Source organism: Dendropsophus ebraccatus, chromosome 12 (genome assembly GCF_027789765.1).
Source record: "Dendropsophus ebraccatus isolate aDenEbr1 chromosome 12, aDenEbr1.pat, whole genome shotgun sequence".
Taxonomy (NCBI): Eukaryota; Metazoa; Chordata; class Amphibia; order Anura; family Hylidae; genus Dendropsophus; species Dendropsophus ebraccatus.
In genome coordinates, this window is record NC_091465.1 from 85052198 (window position 1) to 85073579 (window position 21382).

General features: G+C 45.8%; 1 protein-coding gene across 4 annotated transcripts in view; it reads left to right on the forward strand.

The window, feature by feature from the left end:
* The window catches only part of EPHA8 (EPH receptor A8), an 83530-nt gene that overhangs the window by 55907 nt on the left and 6241 nt on the right, over window positions 1–21382 (forward strand). For 2 of the 4 annotated variants that reach the window (XM_069948361.1, XM_069948363.1), the window contains 10 exons: window positions 5914–6069; window positions 7871–8206; window positions 10898–11022; window positions 11229–11391; window positions 12767–12863; window positions 13023–13090; window positions 13482–13607; window positions 17781–17966; window positions 19094–19155; window positions 19331–19540. In XM_069948361.1, the coding sequence (XP_069804462.1) occupies window positions 5914–6069; window positions 7871–8206; window positions 10898–11022; window positions 11229–11391; window positions 12767–12863; window positions 13023–13090; window positions 13482–13607; window positions 17781–17966; window positions 19094–19155; window positions 19331–19540 (1529 nt within the window). The remainder of the gene's footprint in view (window positions 1–5913; window positions 6070–7870; window positions 8207–10897; window positions 11023–11228; window positions 11392–12766; window positions 12864–13022; window positions 13091–13481; window positions 13608–17780; window positions 17967–19093; window positions 19156–19330; window positions 19541–21382) is intronic. The other 2 variants (XM_069948362.1, XM_069948366.1) reach the window with 2 other exon arrangements.

Here is a 21382-nt window from a genome sequence, read left to right on the forward strand (position 1 = left end):
CATGGAGAAAATGTTCCAGTAATATTCCTAATGATGAGGAGGGTGGGGAGGAGGGACGGAGGGATAGTGCAAGGTTAGGCCACAGATATTCTAAGCCACGGCCATAGGACACAGGGCTGCAAGTTTAAAAGTTGTTTTTTAGGACAATAACTGCATCACCTGCTGAACGGACCCCAGGACAGATCTTGGATTAAAAGCAGCTATCCGAAGGTACAAGTGGTTTGAGGGGGGTCAGATTGTGAGTACAGAGTCACTTTAAACATTTTTTTTAATTTTTATTCCCAGACACCCCCTTTACTGTATGGCCGGCTGTTACCTCATATACAGTGACTTTCTCCCAGACTCGCCGGCGTGCAGCTGAAAGCGTCGGATACTCAGTGATCAATGATCCGAGGTTTAGTCCTTTCTATCCTGATCTTTGAACGGTTTCAGCAGATGGCCATAGGGGATTGATGTTATCGGGTTGTCATGGCCCCTCACACCTGACACTGTATCAGGCCGGACAGCTGTGAATTGCTGCGCTTCGCCGTTGTCTCCTGTCTCGTATTATAATGGCGCTGACGATAAATGAAGAGAAATCAGCAATTTGCCTTGGTGTCATAATCTTCCGGAACCTTCCATGTTAATGAGCTAATTAACTTCTGCCTTAATTACTTTGGCTTCATTTTAATGACGGAGCTGAGGGAACACCTTCCAATCTGCAGCTTTCTTCTCAGTAACACAGCGACGTAGTTTATAAGATGAAAAGAGACGTGTGTCCATCCAGATCAGTGTATGACCCTGCAGTGTGGATCCAGAAGAAGAAACGCTCCCATGAGGTAGAGGGCAGGGAAAAAATCCTTTCCAAATCCACATGTGTCCCGAGATCCCAGATCCTTCTCCAGAATCTAGTGACTATAACCTGGAATATTAATACACCCCGGAACTGTATCTGGGCCCTTCCTGAGGTCACCATGACACCTTCCTCTGGCAGAGAGCTCCTTAGTCTCAACTCACTTCCAGTAAAGAATCTATAAAGGCCTCCGTAGTCTCACTGCTCTAACAGTAAAGAATCTATAGAGAGCTCCATAGTGTCACTGCTCTTACAGTAAAGAATCTATGGAGAGCTCAATAGTGTCACAGCTCTTACAGTAAAGAATCTATATAGAGCTCCATAGTGTCACAGCTCTTACAGTAAAAAATATATAGAGAGCTCCATAGTGTCACTGATCTTACAGTAAAGAATCTATAGAGACCTCCATAGTGTCACTGCTCTTACAGTAAAGAATCTATAGAGAGCTCCATAGTATTACCGATCTTACAGTAAAGAATATATAGAGAGCTCCATATTCTCACTGCTCTTACAGTAAAGAATCCATACAGAGCTCCATAGTCTCACTGCTCTTACAGTAAGGAATCTATAGAGAGCTCCATAGTATCACTGCTCTTTCAGTAGGGCTAGAAGTGGTCCAGAAGATGACAAAGACCACCTAATGCCCACCAACCCAATTCCATTACAACCAGTGACCTGTGTATTATGTGTTTCATTCTCATGTCTCTACACTATCAGCCAGGTCCAGGTCTATGACTCTACATGCGTACTATTAGGGTGTGTTCATACTATGATTTGTGCCCCCGAGGCACCGAGGCATGGATATCTCAGAATAGCCTGAGAATGTTCCTTTAGCAGTTTTAGCAGTTCCCTGTATTAATGTTCCAGCCTCAGATCGTCTAGGACATAGAACCCTATATCTATACCAGCCATATAGCCCTATATCTATACCAGCCATACAGCCCTATATCTCTGCCAGCCATATAGCCCTATATCTCTGCCAGCCATATAGCCCTATATCTATACCAGCCATATAGCCCTATATCTATACCAGCCATATAGCCCTATATCTATACCAGCCATATAGCCCTATATCTATACCAGCCATATAGCCCTATATCTCTGCCAGCCATATAGCCCTATATCTATACCAGCCATATAGCCCTATATCTATACCAGCCATATAGCCCTATATCTCTGCCAGCCATATAGCCCTATATCTATACCAGCCATACAGCCCTATATCTATACCAGCCATATAGCCCTATATCTATACCTGCCATACAGCCCTATATCTCTGCCAGCCATATAGCCCTATATCTCTGCCAGCCATACAGCCCTATATCTATACCAGCCATATAGCCCTATATCTATACCAGCCATATAGCCCTATATCTATACCAGCCATATAGCCCTATATCTCTGCCAGCCATATAGCCCTATATCTCTGCCAGCCATATAGCCCTATATCTATACCAGCCATATAGCCCTATATCTATACCAGCCATATAGCCCTATATCTATACCAGCCATATAGCCCTATATCTCTACCAACCATATAGCCCTATATCTATACCAGCCATACAGCCCTATATCTCTGCCAGCCATATAGCCCTATATCTCTGCCAGCCATATAGCCCTATATCTATACCAGCCATATAGCCCTATATCTCTGCCAGCCATATAGCCCTATATCTATACCAGCCATACAGCCCTATATCTATACCAGCCATATAGCCCTATATCTCTACCAACCATATAGCCCTATATCTCTGCCAGGCATATAGCCCTATATCTATACCAGCCATATAGCCCTATATCTATACCAGCCATATAGCCCTATATCTATACCAGCCATATAGCCCTATATCTATACCAGCCATACAGCCCTATATCTCTGCCAGCCATATAGCCCTATATCTCTGCCAGCCATATAGCCCTATATCTATACCAGCCATATAGCCCTATATCTATACCAGCCATATAGCCCTATATCTATACCAGCCATATAGCCCTATATCTATACCAGCCATATAGCCCTATATCTATACCAGCAATATAGCCCTATATCTATACCAGCCATATAGCCCTATATCTATACCAGCCATATAGCCCTATATCTCTGCCAGCCATATAGCCCTATATCTATACCAGCCATATAGCCCTATATCTATACCAGCCATATAGTCCTATATCTATACCAGCCATATAGCCCTATATCTATACCAGCCATATAGCCCTATATCTATACCAGCCATATAGCCCTATATCTATACCAGCCATATAGCCCTATATCTATACCAACCATATAGTCCTATATCTATACCAGCCATATAGCCCTATATCTATACCAGCCATATAGCCCTATATCTATACCAGCCATATAGCCCTATATCTATACCAGCCTATAGCCCTATATCTATACCAGCCATATAGCCCTATATCTATACCAGCAATATAGCCCTATATCTATACCAGCCATATAGCCCTATATCTATACCAGCCATATAGCCCTATATCTCTGCCAGCCATATAGCCCTATATCTATACCAGCCTATAGCCCTATATCTATACCAGCCATATAGCCCTATATCTATACCAGCCATATAGCCCTATATCTATACCAGCCATATAGCCCTATATCTATACCAGCCATATAGCCCTATATCTATACCAGCCTATAGCCCTATATCTATACCAGCCATATAGCCCTATATCTATACCAGCCTATAGCCCTATATCTATACCAGCCATACAGCCCTATATCTATACCAGCCATATAGCCCTATATCTATACCAGCCATATAGCCCTATATCTATACCAGCCGTATATCTATACCAGCCATAAAGTCATATATCTATACCAGCCGTATATCTATATCAGCCATATAGCCCTATATCTATACCAGCCATATAACCCTATATCTATACCAGCCTATAGCCCTATATCTATACCAGCCATTTAGCCTTCGGATGGTGACTGTCGGAACCCTCCATGTTACATGTCTGTAAGTATCCAGAACACCAGCGCTGAATGAGATGTACTGTAGTTGTCACCTTCCTCTGAACTCAGCGGGAAGCCGCGGGTCCCTCAGGGGCCACCAGGGCTGAGTCACTATTGCAGCTTCTGAATGTTACAATGACAGTGTAGAGAATCAGGGCACATGGCCGGGATCCAGGGCAAATGTCCAAATGGCGTCCCTGGCACCTTCAGAGAGGCCTGGCATCCTCCCTCTGCTCCTACTACTTCTCTTACTAACCGTCATTGTGACCTCTGCCCGACCACCACTCCTCCTGCCTCCTCCTGTGCATTGTCTATGGGTTCTGCAAAGGTCTGGTGACTGTACGTTATGTATGTTAGAGTTGGGCTGTGCTCTCATAGTTGCAGTTTTGTTGTGTTTCTTTGTTAGAGTCTGATTGATGGGATGTGGGATCTGCAATACTGTCTGTAGTGACCGTCTATGCTTTCCCTTGGGATCAGCATTACCAGGCTTCTTAACACAGGGGTTTCTTGTTATAAATGATCTGATAAAGCCTGGGAATACTGATCACATGATGAAGCCTGGTAATGCTGATCACATGATGAAGCCTGGTAATACTGATCACATGATGAAGCCCGGTAATGCTGATCACATGATGAAGCCCGGTAATGCTGATCACATGATGAAGCCTGGTAATACTGATCACATGATGAAGCCTAATAATACTGATCACATGATGAAGCCCGGTAATGCTGATCACATGATAAAGCCTGGTAATACTTATCACATGATGAAGCCTGGTAATGCTGATCACATGATGAAGCCCGGGAATGCTGATGACATGATGAAGCCTGGTAATGCTGATCACATGATGAAGCCCGGTAATGCTGATCACATGATGAAGCCTGGTAATGCTGATCACATGATGAAGCCTGGTAATACTGATCACATGATGAAGCCTGGTAATGCCGATCACATGATGAAGCCTGGTAATGCTGATCACATGATGAAGCCTGGTAATACTGATCACATGATGAAGCCTGGTAATTCTTATCACATGATGAAGCCTGGTAATACTGATCACATGATGAAGCCTGGTAATACTGATCACATGATGAAGCCCGGGAATGCTGATGACATGATGAAGCCTGGTAATGCTGATCACATGATGAAGCCCGGTAATGCTGATCACATGATGAAGCCTGGTAATACTGATCACATGATGAAGCCCGGTAATGCTGATCACATGATGAAGCCTGGTAATGCTGAACACATGATGAAGCCCGGTAATGCTGATCACATGATGAAGCCTGGTAATACTGATCACATGATGAAGCCCAGACAGTCAATTTAGACAAAATTGCAGAATCCGCAAAATCAATTAGGTTCTAATTATGTAAACAAAGAACTACAAAAAAAACCCTGTAACTACAAATCCCTAACAAGACCACTAAAATAATCAGGTTTTCAGCCAGCTCTCATTGCACTTCTCTGTTATTTTTGTGTTTAAGCAGAAAGCAGCAGCAGCTGAGAACTGGGGGAAGGAGACTGAATAGATAATAACAAGTATGGAAGTAATTGTTAGTTTCACCATGGGCAGCAACATAACAAAGGTTATGTTTGAGTGGAATACCCCTTTAAGAAATCAGACAGTTTAAAATGCCTATTCCTTGAGGAACGAGGAGATAACTTACTTTTAGCTGCAGACATCCTGTATCTTGGAGCTGTATGAGCAAAGCCGAGGAAATTGAGATTAGCATTGTCTTTATTACTAGAGACAGAATGGGCCTGACAACAAGCAGTGAAGAATAAATGTAGTGGTAGTGAGACCTCTGGTGGCTGTACCTTGAGACATGTTTAAAAAAAAACTAACAAGCAGTGGTGCAGATTTATTCATAATGTGTAATTCTTAGACAGTGTAAACTTAGAGCATACAGTCTATGCATACAGTCTATGGATTTATTACAGTATCTCCGACCCTTGTGTGCAGCTTTACATCACACATCACACATCACACATAATTTACACCAGAATGTAGCAAAAAAAAAAAGTGGTGCATTTTAAGCGAAGTCCAAGGCAGTTAGAGTTAAGATGCTGATGTGGGAATTTGTTGCCTTGCAGCCTGTGATCTTGGATATTATAAGTCTTCGCCAGGAGACCAGCTGTGCTCCAAGTGCCCTCCATTCAGTCATTCAGACACCTTGGCTTCCCAGATCTGTGAATGTGACACCAACTATTACCGCTCTGCTAATGATCCAGCGTCTGTGGCCTGCACACGTGAGTATGAGACAAGATGACGTCCTCCAGCAGTGTGTAAGGTGGGGTGTCCTGCTGTACGTTACGAATCCTAAGGCTCTCGGCATACTTAGCTTCAAAGTCTTTCTTGAATTTATAAAGCAAATAACAGCCAGAGGTGAGAGAAGAGAAGGCTAGCTTACTGCATGGAAGACCAAGATATCCTGGTCAATGTGCCCTTCTGGCCATATACCCTCATATCAGCTGAATCTAAGATGTGCCATGTGCCCTCCTATCAGGTGCCATGTGCCCTCCTATCAGCTGAAACCAAGATGTGCAGTATAAGCCTCCTATCAGCTGAATCTAAGATGTGCCATGTGCCCTTCTGCCCATATACCCTCATATCAGCTGAATCTAAGATGTGCCATGTGCCCTCCTATCAGCTGAAACCAAGATGTGTCATGTGCCCGCCTGTCAGCTGAACCTAAGATGTGCCGTATAGCCTCCTATCAGCTGAATCTAAGATGTGCCATGTGCCCTCCTATCAGCTGAAACCAAGATGTGCCATGTGCCCTCCTATCAGCTGAAACCAAGATGTGCCATGTGCCCTCCTATCAGGTGCCATGTGCCCTCCTATCAGCTAAAACCAAGAGGTCCTTCCTTAAAACTATACTATACTATAAAATCCCATAAAATCCCAAATAAAGGTTTAGTATGAGATACAACGTAAAGGGATTGCTTGACATACAAAGAGGGAGCTGCCCTTCATCTGCAACATAAGCCAGAAGAGAAAATAAAACCACAAAAAGCCTTCACCAGTCCTCTTCTTTTGCTGTTGCATGAATGTGGTCACTTCTGACACCAAGTGGAATCGTTTCACTTCTGACACCAAGTGGAATTGTTTCACTTCTGACACCAAGTGGAAACATTTCACTTCTGACACCAAGTGGAAACATTTCACTTCTGACACCAAGTGGAATCAATTCACTTCTGACACCGAGTGGAATCGTTTCACTTCTGACACCAAGTGGAAATATTTCACTCCTGACACCAAGTGGAATCGTTTCACTTCTGGCACCAAGTGGAATCGTTTCACTTCTGACACCAAGTGGAAACATTTCACTTCTAAAACCAAGTGGAATTGTTTCACTTCTGACAACGAGTGGAATCGTTTCACTCCTGACACCGAGTGGAAACATTTCACTTCTGACAATGACACCAAGTAGAATCGTTTCACTTCTGACACCAAGTGGAATCATTTCACTTCTGACACTTAGTGGAATCATTTCACTTTTAACACCAAGTAGAATCATTTCACTGTATAAACTTTCACCTCTAAGAGGCCCCTCCATAAATTTTGCTATAGGGCCCAGTCTTCCTGAATACCAGGATACCTTGAAAGATCTCTAGTATTATTCTAGAGTCAGCACACAAACGTTTGCTGATGCTGTAAAATAAAAGCCGATTGTAAGAATAAGCTGAACGGGTAGCGCCATGATTATGCACACTGTAAGACACTTATAGAAGTGATGAGATCATTGCAAGTACTTGAAGGTGTCCTTAAAGTGAACATGGGAACATAGTACTATCGGTGTCTTGATGAGATCATTGCAAGTACTTGAAGGTGTCCTTAAAGTGAACATGGTAGTTTTTATACACACAGCAGTGGAGATGTTAAGAGGGAGTCTTTATACAGAGATATAAATGGATGGTCCCCCTCCCAATATGATAAAACCAAGTGTACACTGTCCACTGTCTCTTGCAGAAAGCAGCCCCCCTGTGTATTAGTTTCATGGTTGTGAATGTGCTCAGTGCTGACTCTTTTCTGTATTTTCCCTGCTAGGTCCACCTTCCGCTCCAGTCAATCTCATCACCAGTGTTAATGGCACCACAGTTACCTTGGAGTGGAACCCACCAAGGGACACAGGTGGGCGCAGAGATGTCACATACAATGTCATTTGCCGGCGCTGTGCTTGGGATGCGGGTCAGTGTGAGCCCTGCGGGGGAGGTGTGCGTTACACCCCCCAGCAGGTGAGCCTCGCAAAGACCTCCCTTACAGTGGCAAATCTGCAGGCCCACATGAACTATACCTTCTGGGTGGAGGCGGTCAACGGGGTGTCCGACTTTAGCTTGGAGCAACGGATGTTCTCCACAGTGAATATAACCACGAACCAGGCAGGTAGGACTCTATGCAAAACCTGTGTGTTCTGTAACTAGGGACATGATGTTCTCAGTGTGACTGAAGTGTAATAACGTTACTGTGGCTTGTCGATATTCCAAGATGGCTTTATGATATTTCTTGTACTGATATCTTTAGGATTCTTTAAAGTGCACCTGTTGTTTCTAAAGATTTTTTATAAACTTTTACAGTTTTGTTAGATTAACCCCCTCCATGGTGCAGGGCTGTCTCTCGTTCTCTCTATTTCAGGGGATAAGACCAGAGCTGGGGTGTTTGCCAGTAGTACATATACATGGACTTTCTTTCCCTTACTTCTCTGGCTTATCAAATCACATTATCCACTTTGTAATGCCATCACATAAAGCTGTAGAAGGTGCGACGGACTGAACAGGCTACACTGTGCTGATGGATGATTTACACAGAGCAGTACCATGGATGGCATGTAGAGGGAGAAGGGGTTATTCATGCACTGGGTTTGCAATGAGCTTGGGAGCATATGGGAGAAAAACAGCAGCAAAAGGATCACAGTATGGAAGTGTGCTGGCATGGTAAACGGAAGAAGACTGTTACATTGTAGAACTGTGGACATAAAGCAGTAGGGAAAGCTGCCAGAGCTTTATTTGGTGGTAATATATGAGTGTGAAGCCTTAATTTACCTTTGTAGATCATCTTCACCAGGTACACAACTGAGACTTTCTCAGGCTTTTCCTCTCTCCTGCACGGAGCACATGCTAAACCCCACCCACTTCCTCTAATTTGTCCTGATCTAGCTGTTACTAGAGACAGTTTACCCTGACAACAGACAGTAAACAGCAGATTGCAGAGAAGTCAGACATCTAGTGGTTTTTCTAGGGTAAGGGGTCCTTTATGATTAATGAAGTGATTTACAAATGTAAGAAATCAGATTATCTATCACATGGATGGAAAGTGTTTGAAACAAGTGACTATTCAAGTATTTGCATCCATTACCACACCTCTAAAATGAGACCAAGACTGGTATTGGAAATTCAAAGAAAGTGCTTCTATATTGTACTGTTGGGTTAAAATATACAGGAAGGGAACAGAAAAGGGGAGGAGTGTAGTACCATAGGAGAGAAGCTATTGATGGAGTGTGGTCGCCATAGGAGGGGAGTCATTGATGGAGTGTGGTCACCATAGGAGAGGAGTCATTGATGCAGTGTAGTACCATAGGAGAGGAGCCATTGATGGAGTGTGGTCACCATAGGAGAGGAATCATTGATGGAGTGTGGTAGCCATAGGAGAGGCATCATTGATGGAGTGTGGTCGCTATAGAAGAAGAGTCATTGGTAGAGAATGGTCACCATAGAAGAGGAGTCATTAATGGAGCGTGGTCACCAAAAGATAGGAGTCATAGATGGAATGTGGTCACCTTAGGAGAGGAGTGATTGATGGAGTGTGGTACCATAGGAGAGGAGTCATTGATGGAGTGTGGTCACCATAGGAGAGGAGTCATTGATGGAGTGTGGTAGCCATAGGAGAGGCATCATTGATTGAGTGTGGTCGCTATAGAAGAAGAGTCATTGGTAGAGAATGGTCACCATAGAAGAGGAGTCATTAATGGAGCGTGGTCACCAAAAGATAGGAGTCATAGATGGAATGTGGTCACCTTAGGAGAGGAGTGATTGATGGAGTGTGGTCACCTTAGGAGAGGAGTGATTGATGGAGTATGGTCACCTTAGGAGAGGAGTGATTGATGGAGTATAGTCACCTTAGGAGAGGAGTGATTGATGGAGTGTGGTCACCTTAGGAGAGGAGTCATTGATGGAGTGTGGTCACCTTAGGAGAGGAGTGATTGATGGAGTATGGTCACCTTAGGAGAGGAGTGATTGATGGAGTGTAGTCACCTTAGGAGAGGAGTGATTGATGGAGTGTGGTCACCTTAGGAGAGGAGTCATTGATGGAGTGTGGTCACCTTAGGAGAGGAGGGATGGATGGAGTGTGGTCACCATAGGAGGGGAGTCATTGATAGAGTGTTGTCACCATAGAAGAGGAGTCATTGATGGAGTGTGGTAACCAAAGGAGAAGAGCTACTGAAGGAGTGTGGTCACCACAAGAGAGAGGCTACTGATGGAGTGTGGTCACCATAGGAGAGTGGTCATTTATGGAGTGTGGTCACCATAGGAGAGTGGTCATTTATGGAGTGTGGTCACCATAGGTGAGGAGTCATTGATGGAGTGTGGTCACCATAGGAGAGGAGTCATTGATGGAGTGTGGTCACCATAGGTGAGGAGTCATTGATAGATAATGGTCACCATAGGAAAGGAGTCATTAATGGAGTGTGGTAACCAAAGGAGAGGAGCTATTGATGGAGTGTGGTCACAATAGGAGAGGAGTCATTGATAGATAATGGTCACCACAGGAGAGAAGGCATTGATAGAGTTTGGTCACCATAGGAGAGGACCCATTGATAAAGAGTGGTCACCAAAAGAATACAATTAGTGCTGAAGAGGACATACAATGAGTAGCAGAGAGTGCTCACTAAAGGATAGATAGTGGTCCATAATGAAGTTAAGGATTCAACAGAGAAGAATTATATGGACTTTGCTTGCTCAGAGAAAGGAGTCTTTGCGATTATTATACAGGTTTACATGATGAATCATTTTACAGGGAAATGAGTTTAGTAGAGAAAATCAATGGTCAAATAACAGCGGCTTCTCCATCATCCATCAGCCCCGTCTCAGGTTGTGGTGATTCGTAAGGAGAAATCAGAACAGAACAGTGTTACCCTAATATGGCAAGAACCGGACCAGCCCAACGGGATCATCTTGGAGTACGAGATCAAATACTTTGAAAAGGTAACGTATTTTAGCTTTATTACACTACAACCATCCATGAAATGGTGGACATTAGATCACATACCATCCATAAGAGTTACTAATCCCCATGCCTTGTATAGATGGTTGGCTGCCAATAACCAGGAATACCTGGGATCATCTCTGTATTATGTGTATTCTGCTGCTATCGGGTCATTGTTCCATTTGATTATTTTTTTGGCTCTTAGGACAAGGAAATGCAGAGCTACTCTACCCTGAAGGCCAAGGACACCCGGGCTATAGTGACCGGCCTCAAGCCTTCCACCCGATATGTCTTCCAGGTCAGGGCTCGCACCTCAGCTGGCTGCGGCAGGTTTAGCCAGACCATAGAAGTGGAGACTAGTAAAGCAAGTAAGTTATGGTGTAGACCAGGGCACAAATATGCTGAATGACTGACATTATTGCCCCCCTGCCATACAGTAACCTGCTCAAATATCATCATTGTGCCTCATGTCTGCCTGGTCCATAGCTTTACTGCTGCGGGATACCGTATGATCCTGATATATCTAGTCATTGTACTCCATATCTGTCCCGAGCTTTGCCCTCCAAGATATTGGAATGTGTTGATATACAGAGTAGGTATTATACTCTCCATCTGTCCTGAGCTTTGCCCCTCCAAGTTACTGTAACATGTAACATGATATTATTGTACTTCCCATCTATCCTGGGACTTGCCCCTTTCAGGTATTGCGTACCTAAAGGTTGACCACCCATCGCTTTCTACCACACTGTTTCCATTTTTTTAAAGGGGTTATCTAGCACTACAAAAACATGACCACTTTCTTCCAGAGACAGCACCGCTCATCTCCAGTTCAGGTGTAGGGTTTGCCTCATTCACTTTAATGGAACCGAGTAGCAAAACCTGCACCAAAACTGGAGACAAGAGAGGTGCTATCTCTGGAAGAAAGTGGCCATGTCTTTGTGGCACTGGATAACCCCTTTAATATGGCCTCCCATAGAGCAAGACACTGACTAAAATTTCCTCCATAAGATCGCAGTTTGTATAGATTCCACTTTTAGGCCTTAATAATTTTGGTAAATTTACCTCCTTGTCATCTCTGGTTAGGCCTGGTTCACACCAATGTTGTAATTTCCATTGTTCGAATAGAACATTGACAGTGGTTACTGTACACACTGACACCTGGTGGACCCCAATGACTTTAACGCCCCCATACACTTTATAGTAAAAAGGTCGGGTGGGATGGATATCAACCACCTGATGAGTGTTGAGCAGATCTGTCAAAATGTTTGGCTACTGTTCTCAGAATCCGAACGCTGGGATTTCTGGAAAACATGGACACAGCCATAGGCCATAGGATGTATCCATATTTCCCTAGCAGCCCTAGGGCGGCATCCAACTTCTGCAGCCATGGGGGATCCAACACCAAGTGTTTGGATTCTGAGAACATTGCCGAACCCAAACATTTTGACCGATCTGCTCAACCCTTCACCTGACCCTATTGTTCTGAGAGGGATAAGACGCCAGAGCAGTCTGGTCCGGTTTACCCTTCCCCTCCCCGTAGAGAACACAGGAACGTTTGACCATCCCGAATGTATATGGAGAAGACGAGAGAGATAACGTTCAGCCAAATGCTATTAAATATGTACGACCACCTCTAGGCTGCTGTATGTATCTAAATCTCTCCTGATAGTTCTGGAGTGTAAAGCTAATATTAGAGATTAGTCATATAGATCTAACATATACGTTATTGTCGTTATGTCTCAGTAGTCCTACGATACGACACCATGACCATTGTCTGGATCTGCCTGACGCTGATCACCGGTCTTGTCATTCTCCTCACCGTGCTGATCTGCAAAAAAAGGTGAGCTGTGTGCTTGCGGGGGGGCAGTGGTTAGTCGCGTGTGTGTCAGGGACTCTTCACAGCTCTCAGTCTCTATCTGTCTGCTCTTCATATACATTCGAGCCCCTTGGAGTGTTGTCAGATCTGTCTCCTATCTCTGAGTGTCTCTCCACCTTGCAGACACTGTGGATACAGCAAGGCTTTCCAGGACTCCGACGAGGAGAAAATGCATTATCAGAACGGCCAAAGTAAGTCGGAGGGAGGAGAAGATAAATCAGTTAATATCATTAGTCGCTTGTGACGCTGGAAGTTATTATCACGCTGAGGAATTAAAATCACAGAAGCAAAAGATGAAATAATGGAACTCAACGTCTCCTTTAATCTCCAGAACAAGCTAGAAAAATCCTCTGAAATTAAATTGACACCAGTCTGTACTGTGATAATCACGGGGCGGACGTTAACTAGAGGAGGAATCGCAACTATTAAAACTTTATTACAACTCCGGGTTTTCTTAAGGTCTTGGAGGAGGAAGGAGGGGGAGGAGGGAGCGGCGGCTCTTACGTGAATTCATCTATAATACTGGGATGGTGAGGACGTTGCCTGATGAGTGATGGACTCTATGGTGTCTCTGTCTTACAGTTACTCTGGCAGAATCCAAACTCTATGTTGACCCTCACACGTATGAGGATCCCTGCCAGGCCGTCCATGAGTTTGCTCGGGAGATCGAGGCGTCGAGGATCAAGATTGAAAAGATTATTGGATCTGGTTTGTAAATTATGTTTATTTCTCTATTAGAAGGGCCCCTTGTAGAGATGAGCCCAGTTTGAGCATGCTCGATTCCGTTCATTCGGTATTGACATACCAGTGGCTGAAGAAGTTGGATGCAGACCTATGGCTGTATCCCTGCTCTCCCAGACTCCCTAGCGGTGCATCCAACTTCATCAGCCACCAGTATTCATATGCCAAGTGATCCAATTTGAGCATGCTCAAGACACGCTCATCTCTAATGACAAAGTGTTCCCTGCTAGAACCACTAGTGATCATCTCTAATCTATGGAGAAACCTGCCAGTAAGGCTATTGTTTCATTGCAGCACCACCACAGGTCAACTGAAGTATTACACAGCATCCATTCAAATCAATGGGTTGTATCTGTGTAATGCAGCGCAGTGTAGGTCCTCCGGAGTAAGAAACTCTCTCTGTAGCCACTTTCTACTCATAGATGACCATAGATGAGACTACTGAACATATCGGGTGACTTATGCTACCCTATCTAAGAGCAGAATATGACAGAGCTAGAGAAGCCGAGTTATGTGACGTATAGCTTTATGTGATTTGGAGAAGGATTTCTGAATCTAAAGTGGAGTAAATCCTGGGAGGACTCCTAGGAAAGACAGGGAGAGTCCAGCTTATCCTGCTCACTGATTGGCCGGGTCAGCCGGACTCTTCTTGTCTCTCTTAGAAGCCCTAGACCTTTAGCCCTATAGACCTGTATATCGTAGAGCTCAGCTTTTCTCCCTCTATCATCCTCCTCTCATATAGATCAATATATCTCACCTAATAAGTTCCTTTAAAGGGGAAAACCAGTGTCTGACATTTTTTTCAAAAGAACCGGGGAGGAGGTGGCTGAACATAACAACATGCACCTACCTCCTCAGTTTCAGCGCAGGGGTCCGCTGTCCTCTCCGGTTCCTCCAGCCGCTTCCTGGTCTGAACGGGGACCTGGGTCGTGACATGTCAGGCCATAGTGGGGGCGAGACCCCACTATGGCCCCTGAGTGGCTGAGCAAGGCTGATGCATCACGACCCAGGTCCCTGCTAAGACCAGGAAGCGACCAGGGGGACGGGAGCCGGAGCGAAGGAGAGTGGACCCCTGCACTGGAGTCCGGGAGGGAGGTGCATGTAGCCCCCTGCTCCCCGACTCTTTTGGGGGAAAAAATGTCCGACACTGGACTTCCCCTTTAATACACATATTTTATCTATGATGTCTGGGGGCAGATTCTCTCCTGCATTGTCCACCTTTCCAGTCCCCTCCTCATACTGTATCTGTCTCTGCTGCCCGTCCCCTCCTGACACTGTATCTGTCTCTGCTGCCCGTCCCCTCCTGACACTGTATCTGTCTCTGCTGCCAGTCCCCTCCTGACACTGTATCTGTCTCTGCTGCCCGTCCCCTCCTGACACTGTATCTGTCTCTGCTGCCAGTCCCCTCCTGACACTGTATCTGTCTCTGCTGCCAGTCCCCTCCTCATACTGTATCTGTCTCTGCTGCCAGTCCCCTCCTGACACTGTATCTGTCTCTGCTGCCAGTCCCCTCCTGACACTGTATCTGTCTCTGCTGCCAGTCCTCTCCTCATACTGTATCTGTCTCTGCTGCCAGCCCCCTCCTGACACTGTATCTGTCTCTGCTGCCAGTCCCCTCCTCATACTGTATCTGTCTCTGCTGCCAGCCCCCTCCTGACACTGTATCTGTCTCTGCTGCCAGTCCTCTCCTCATACTGTATCTGTCTCTGCTGCCAGTCCCCTCCTCATACTGTATCTGTCTCTGCTGCCAGTCCCCTCCTCATACTGTATCTGTCTCTGCTGCCAGCCCCCTCCTGACACTGTATCTGTCTCTGCTGCCAGTCCTCTCCTCATACTGTATCTGTCTCTGCTGCCAGTCCCCTCCTGACACTGTATCTGTCTCTGCTGCCAGTCCTCTCCTCATACTGTATCTGTCTCTGCTGCCAGTCCCCTCCTCATACTGTATCTGTCTCTGCTGCCAGTCCCCTCCTGACACTGTATCTGTCTCTGCTGCCAGCCCCCTCCTGACACTGTATCTGTCTCTGCTGCCAGTCCTCTCCTCATACTGTATCTGTCTCTGCTGCCAGTCCCCTCCTCATACTGTATCTGTCTCTGCTGCCAGTCCTCTCCTCATACTGTATCTGTCTCTGCTGCCAGTCCCCTCCTCATACTGTATCTGTCTCTGCTGCCAGTCCCCTCCTGACACTGTATCTGTCTCTGCTGCCCGTCCCCTCCTGACACTGTATCTGTCTCTGCTGCCAGTCCCCTCCTGACACTGTATCTGTCTCTGCTGCCAGTCCCCTCCTGACACTGTATCTGTCTCTGCTGCCAGTCCCCTCCTGACACTGTATCTGTCTCTGCTGCCAGTCCCCTCCTGACACTGTATCTGTCTCTGCTGCCAGTCCCCTCCTGACACTGTATCTGTCTCTGCTGCCAGTCCCCTCCTGACACTGTATCTGTCTCTGCTGCCAGTCCCCTCCTCATACTGTATCTGTCTCTGCTGCCAGTCCCCTCCTCATACTGTATCTGTCTCTGCTGCCAGTCCCCTCCTGACACTGTATCTGTCTCTGCTGCCAGTCCCCTCCTGACACTGTATCTGTCTCTGCTGTCAGTCCCCTCCTGACACTGTATCTGTCTCTGCTGCCAGTCCCCTCCTCATACTGTATCTGTCTCTGCTGCCAGTCCCCTCCTAACACTGTATCTGTCTCTGCTGCCAGTCCCCTCCTGACACTGTATCTGTCTCTGCTGCCAGTCCCCTCCTGACACTGTATCTGTCTCTGCTGTCAGTCCCCTCCTGACACTGTATCTGTCTCTGCTGTCAGTCCCCTCCTGACACTGTATCTGTCTCTGCTGTCAGTCCCCTCCTGATACTGTATCTGTCTCTGCTGCCAGTCCCCTCCTGACACTGTATCTGTCTCTGCTGCCAGTCCTCTCCTCATACTGTATCTGTCTCTGCTGCCAGTCCCCTCCTCATACTGTATCTGTCTCTGCTGCCAGTCCTCTCCTCATACTGTATCTGTCTCTGCTGCCAGTCCCCTCCTCATACTGTATCTGTCTCTGCTGCCAGTCCCCTCCTGACACTGTATCTGTCTCTGCTGTCAGTCCCCTCCTGACACCGTATCTGTCTCTGCTGCCAGTCCCCTCCTGACACTGTATCTGTCTCTGCTGCCAGTCCCCTCCTCATACTGTATCTGTCTCTGCTGCCAGTCCCCTCCTCATACTGTATCTGTCTCTGCTGCCAGTCCCCTCCTGACACTGTATCTGTCTCTGCTGTCAGTCCCCTCCTCATACTGTATCTGTCTCTGCTGCCAGTCCCCTCCTCATACTGTATCTGTCTCTGCTGCCAGTCCCCTCCTGATACTGTATCTGTCTCTGCTGCCAGTCCCCTCCTCATACTGTATCTGTCTCTGCTGTCAGTCCCCTCCTGACACTGTATCTGTCTCTGCTGCCAGTCCCCTCCTGACACTGTATCTGTCTCTGCTGCCAGTCCCCTCCTCATACTGTATCTGTCTCTGCTGCCAGTCCTCTCCTCATACTGTATCTGTCTCTGCTGCCCGTCCCCTCCTGACACTGTATCTGTCTCTGCTGTCAGTCCCCTCCTCATACTGTATCTGTCTCTGCTGCCAGTCCTCTCCTCATACTGTATCTGTCTCTGCTGTCAGTCCCCTCCTCATACTGTATCTGTCTCTGCTGCCAGTCCCCTCCTCATACTGTATCTGTCTCTGCTGCCAGTCCCCTCCTGACACTGTATCTGTCTCTGCTGCCAGTCCTCTCCTCATACTGTATCTGTCTCTGCTGCCAGTCCCCTCCTGACACTGTATCTGTCTCTGCTGTCAGTCCCCTCCTGACACTGTATCTGTCTCTGCTGCCAGTCCTCTCCTCATACTGTATCAGTCTCTGCTGTCAGTCCTCTCCTGACACTGTATCTGTCTCTGCTGCCCGTCCCCTCCTGACACTGTATCTGTCTCTGCTGCCAGTCCCCTCCTGACACCGTATCTGTCTCTGCTGCCAGTCCCCTCCTGACACTGTATCTGTCTCTGCTGCCAGTCCCCTCCTGACACCGTATCTGTCTCTGCTGCCAGTCCCCTCCTGACACTGTATCTGTCTCTGCTGTCAGTCCCGTCTCACATCAGCTTCATCATTTTGTCTCTGTATTTTTAGGGGAGTTTGGAGAAGTTTGCTACGGGCGATTGAAGCTTCCAGGAAAACGTGAAATCCCGGTCGCCATCAAGACCTTGAAAGTTGGCTACAATGAGAAGCAGAGACGAGACTTTCTCAGTGAGGCCAGCATTATGGCCCAGTTCGATCACCCGAATGTCATTCACTTGGAGGGTGTGGTGACCAGGGGTACGTAACCCCACACACTGTTACAGAAAATAGCATAGCAATGGCCGCATGATGTGAGGACTATTCTATTGTTATGATGCTTATGATGCTTTTACACTGACTGGCCCCAAATTTTAGAGACCACATGTTATAGTATACGCTCCGGCCAGGATCCCATACGGCGCAGCAAAAAACTGACATGTCAGTTTCTGCGGCGGCAATTCAGTGAATTGCAGCTGCAGAAAGACCTGTCAGTTCACACAATGAAGCGAGCGGCTCCGGACGCTTGCTTCATTGTAAGCTGTGTGAAGTTCTGATGCGGGCGTGCGCTGATTAGAACACTGCGGCCGGAAAGATCATCTGGCAAGGATAATCTTTGCAGAGACCGGCCGTTCCATGACCGGGCCGATCTCTTACGTAGTGTGAACATAGCCTTAATGTACACAAGGTGAAAAATTTGAACACATTTGGCGCGAGCAGAGGAGAGAAAGATCACCTTGTCAGATGGATCCATAACTCTGTGGAGAAACATGACCCCTTCAGCTGGATCCAGATCTCTGTGAAACATTGTTGGTCAGATGGATCCAGATCTCTGTGGAGAAACATGGCCGGTCATGTGGATAAACATCTCTGAAAAGAAACATGGCTCTATCAGGTGGATCCCAATCTCTATGGAGAAACATGTCCGGTCATCTGGATCCCGATCTCTGTGGCATGCTGGGGAGCAGAGTGTCACACAAGCAGCATCAATCTATGAGCCCCTCCTGCCACATGTATCTAAGCATTGTGCGGACCCTGTTCATCCCTCCTATGACATGATGGGGTTAACCCAGATGAATCTAATTCCCCAACTTATGTTACTGATACGTACATCAGCTGTCTGTGTCTGTGATTTTAATGGTGGTTTTACACGGAACGATGTATCGTTCGAATTTGCACGACAACGGTCGAATTTGAACGATAATCGTATGTGTAAACGCAGCGAACGATCAAGCGATGAGTGTATCTAATAATATTACCCTATATACTACTAGTATATGCATTCAGAGGGGAGTTACCCCTTCTACGACCCTTGTCTGTGACTCATTGGCAGATACTTGACCTGAAATGTATGACCCTCCTCCTAAGTCTCCTCTTCTCTTTTCCAGGTAAATTAACTATGATAGTGACGGAATATATGGAGAACGGTTCTCTGGATGCTTTCCTCAGGGTACGTAGGACCTCGGGTCTCTGAAAGCTTCAACTCTAGAGTAAATTCTGGACGTATTCTGGAGACTAGAGCGGAAGATGCTTATGTAGAATAGAGGGGAGGGATTATAATGGAGAGGCCTATGGGGAGATGACAGTACGTATGGTGGAGACAGTAACACAGGTGTTTATTCCAGAGCCGTGATGGCCACTTCACCATAATCCAGCTGGTCGGCCTGTTAAGGGGCATTGCCTCTGGAATGAAGTACCTTTCGGACTTGGGCTATGTGCACCGGGACTTGGCTGCTCGTAACATTCTGGTAAACAGCAACCTGGTGTGTAAAGTGTCGGACTTTGGATTGTCTCGGATACTGGAGGACAACCCTGATGCCGCATATACAACAACGGTGAGAAAGATATCTGCCTGAGCAGCCAGGGGTTGTAGGAAGAACTCCCCGTGTTTCTATATCCACCGTGTATTTACATCACATTTGGGTTGGATCCTTTTATTTATTCTTTGTATTGAATCTCTACTGAATCTTACACTTTTATAAATATGGTAAAGTCACATAGTTCACATGTCCATTGTTCTCTGGTCCATTGTTCTCTGGTCACATAATTTTCTGGTCACATAGATTTCTGGTCTATCGTTCACTAGTCACCTAGTTCTACAGTCCATATGTGGTTAAAACACCCGCGCTGCTCTACATAAAGATATCACCGTATCAAGCTGCGTGCTAACAACTGGTGGCCACCTGTCTGATACCAATAGGTAATCCATAAAAATTATCTAAAAACAATTAGTTGTACCGCGCTATATGTAGGGAACTGTTGTAAAATAAAAATAACACACTAGTCCGCATCAATCACTGTTCTATAAAATGATCTTATAGGTGTAGCCTATACATATACTTCAACTGCTATTCTATGACTTGTAGTCCTTCGTAATAATTCACAATGATAAGCGGGGAGCGACGCCCTCCTGGTAGGTGTCCCACAGAGGCAAAGCTATCCTGGTAGGTATCTCATGGAAGGCAGTTCAACTGGCTGCTATTTGCAAGCTATGTGCCCCGGCCGGCGACACGTATTAAACTTGCACTATAAGTCCCGAGCCTGAGTACTCTGTGACGTCACAGAAGCTACGGATCGGTACTTACAGTGTCATTTTAATATGTGCCGCCCGGCCGGGGCATATAGCTTGCAAATAGCAGCCAATTGAACTGCCTTCCATGAGATACCTACCAGGATAGCTTTGCCTCTGTGGGACACCTACCAGGAGGCCGTCGCTCCCCGCTTATCATTGTAAATTATTATGAAGGACTACAAGTCATAGAATAGCAGTTGAAGAATATGGGTGAGTGAAATTGGCTACACCTATAAGATAATTTTATAGAACAGCAACTGATGCGGACTAGTGTGTTATTTTTATTTTACATCAGTTCCCTACAACTAATTGTTTTTAGTTCTATGGTCCATTGTTCTCTACTTACATAGTTATCTGGTCCAATGTTCACTAGTCACATAGTTCTTTGGTCCATTGTTCTCTAGTCACATAGTTCTCTGGTCAATTATTCTCTAGTTACATATTTTAGGTCCATTGTTTTCTGGTCACATAGTTCTCTGGTCAATTGTTCTCTGATCCATTGTTCTCATTGTTCTCTGGTCACATGGTTCTTTGGTCCTTTGTTCTCTAGTCACATAGTTATTCAGTCCATTGTTTTCTATTTACATAATTCTCTGGTCCATTGTTCTCTTGTCTCATAGTTCTTTGGTCCATTGTTCTCTAGTTACATATTTTAAGTTCCATTATTCTCTGGTCACACAGTTCTCTGGTCCTTTGTTCTCTAGTCACATAGTTATTCAGTACATTGTTCTGTAGTCATATAGTTATCTTGTCCATTGTTCTTTTGTCTCATAGTTCTCAGGTTTATTGTTCTCTAGTCACATAGTTCTTTGGTCCGTTGTTCTAGTCACATAGTTCTCTGGTCCATTGTTCTCTACCTACATACTTATCTGTCCCATTGTTTTCTGGTCACATAGTTCTTTGGTCCATTGTTCTCTAGTTACATATTTATCAGGCCCATTGTTTTCTAGTCACATAGTTATCTGCTTCATTGTTCTCTGATCCATTGTTCTCTTGTCACATAGGACTCTGTCCCTTTGTTCTCTAGTCACATCATTATTTAGTCATTTAGTCCATTGTTGTTCGGTCACATAGTTTTCCAGTCCATTGTTCTCTATTCACATTG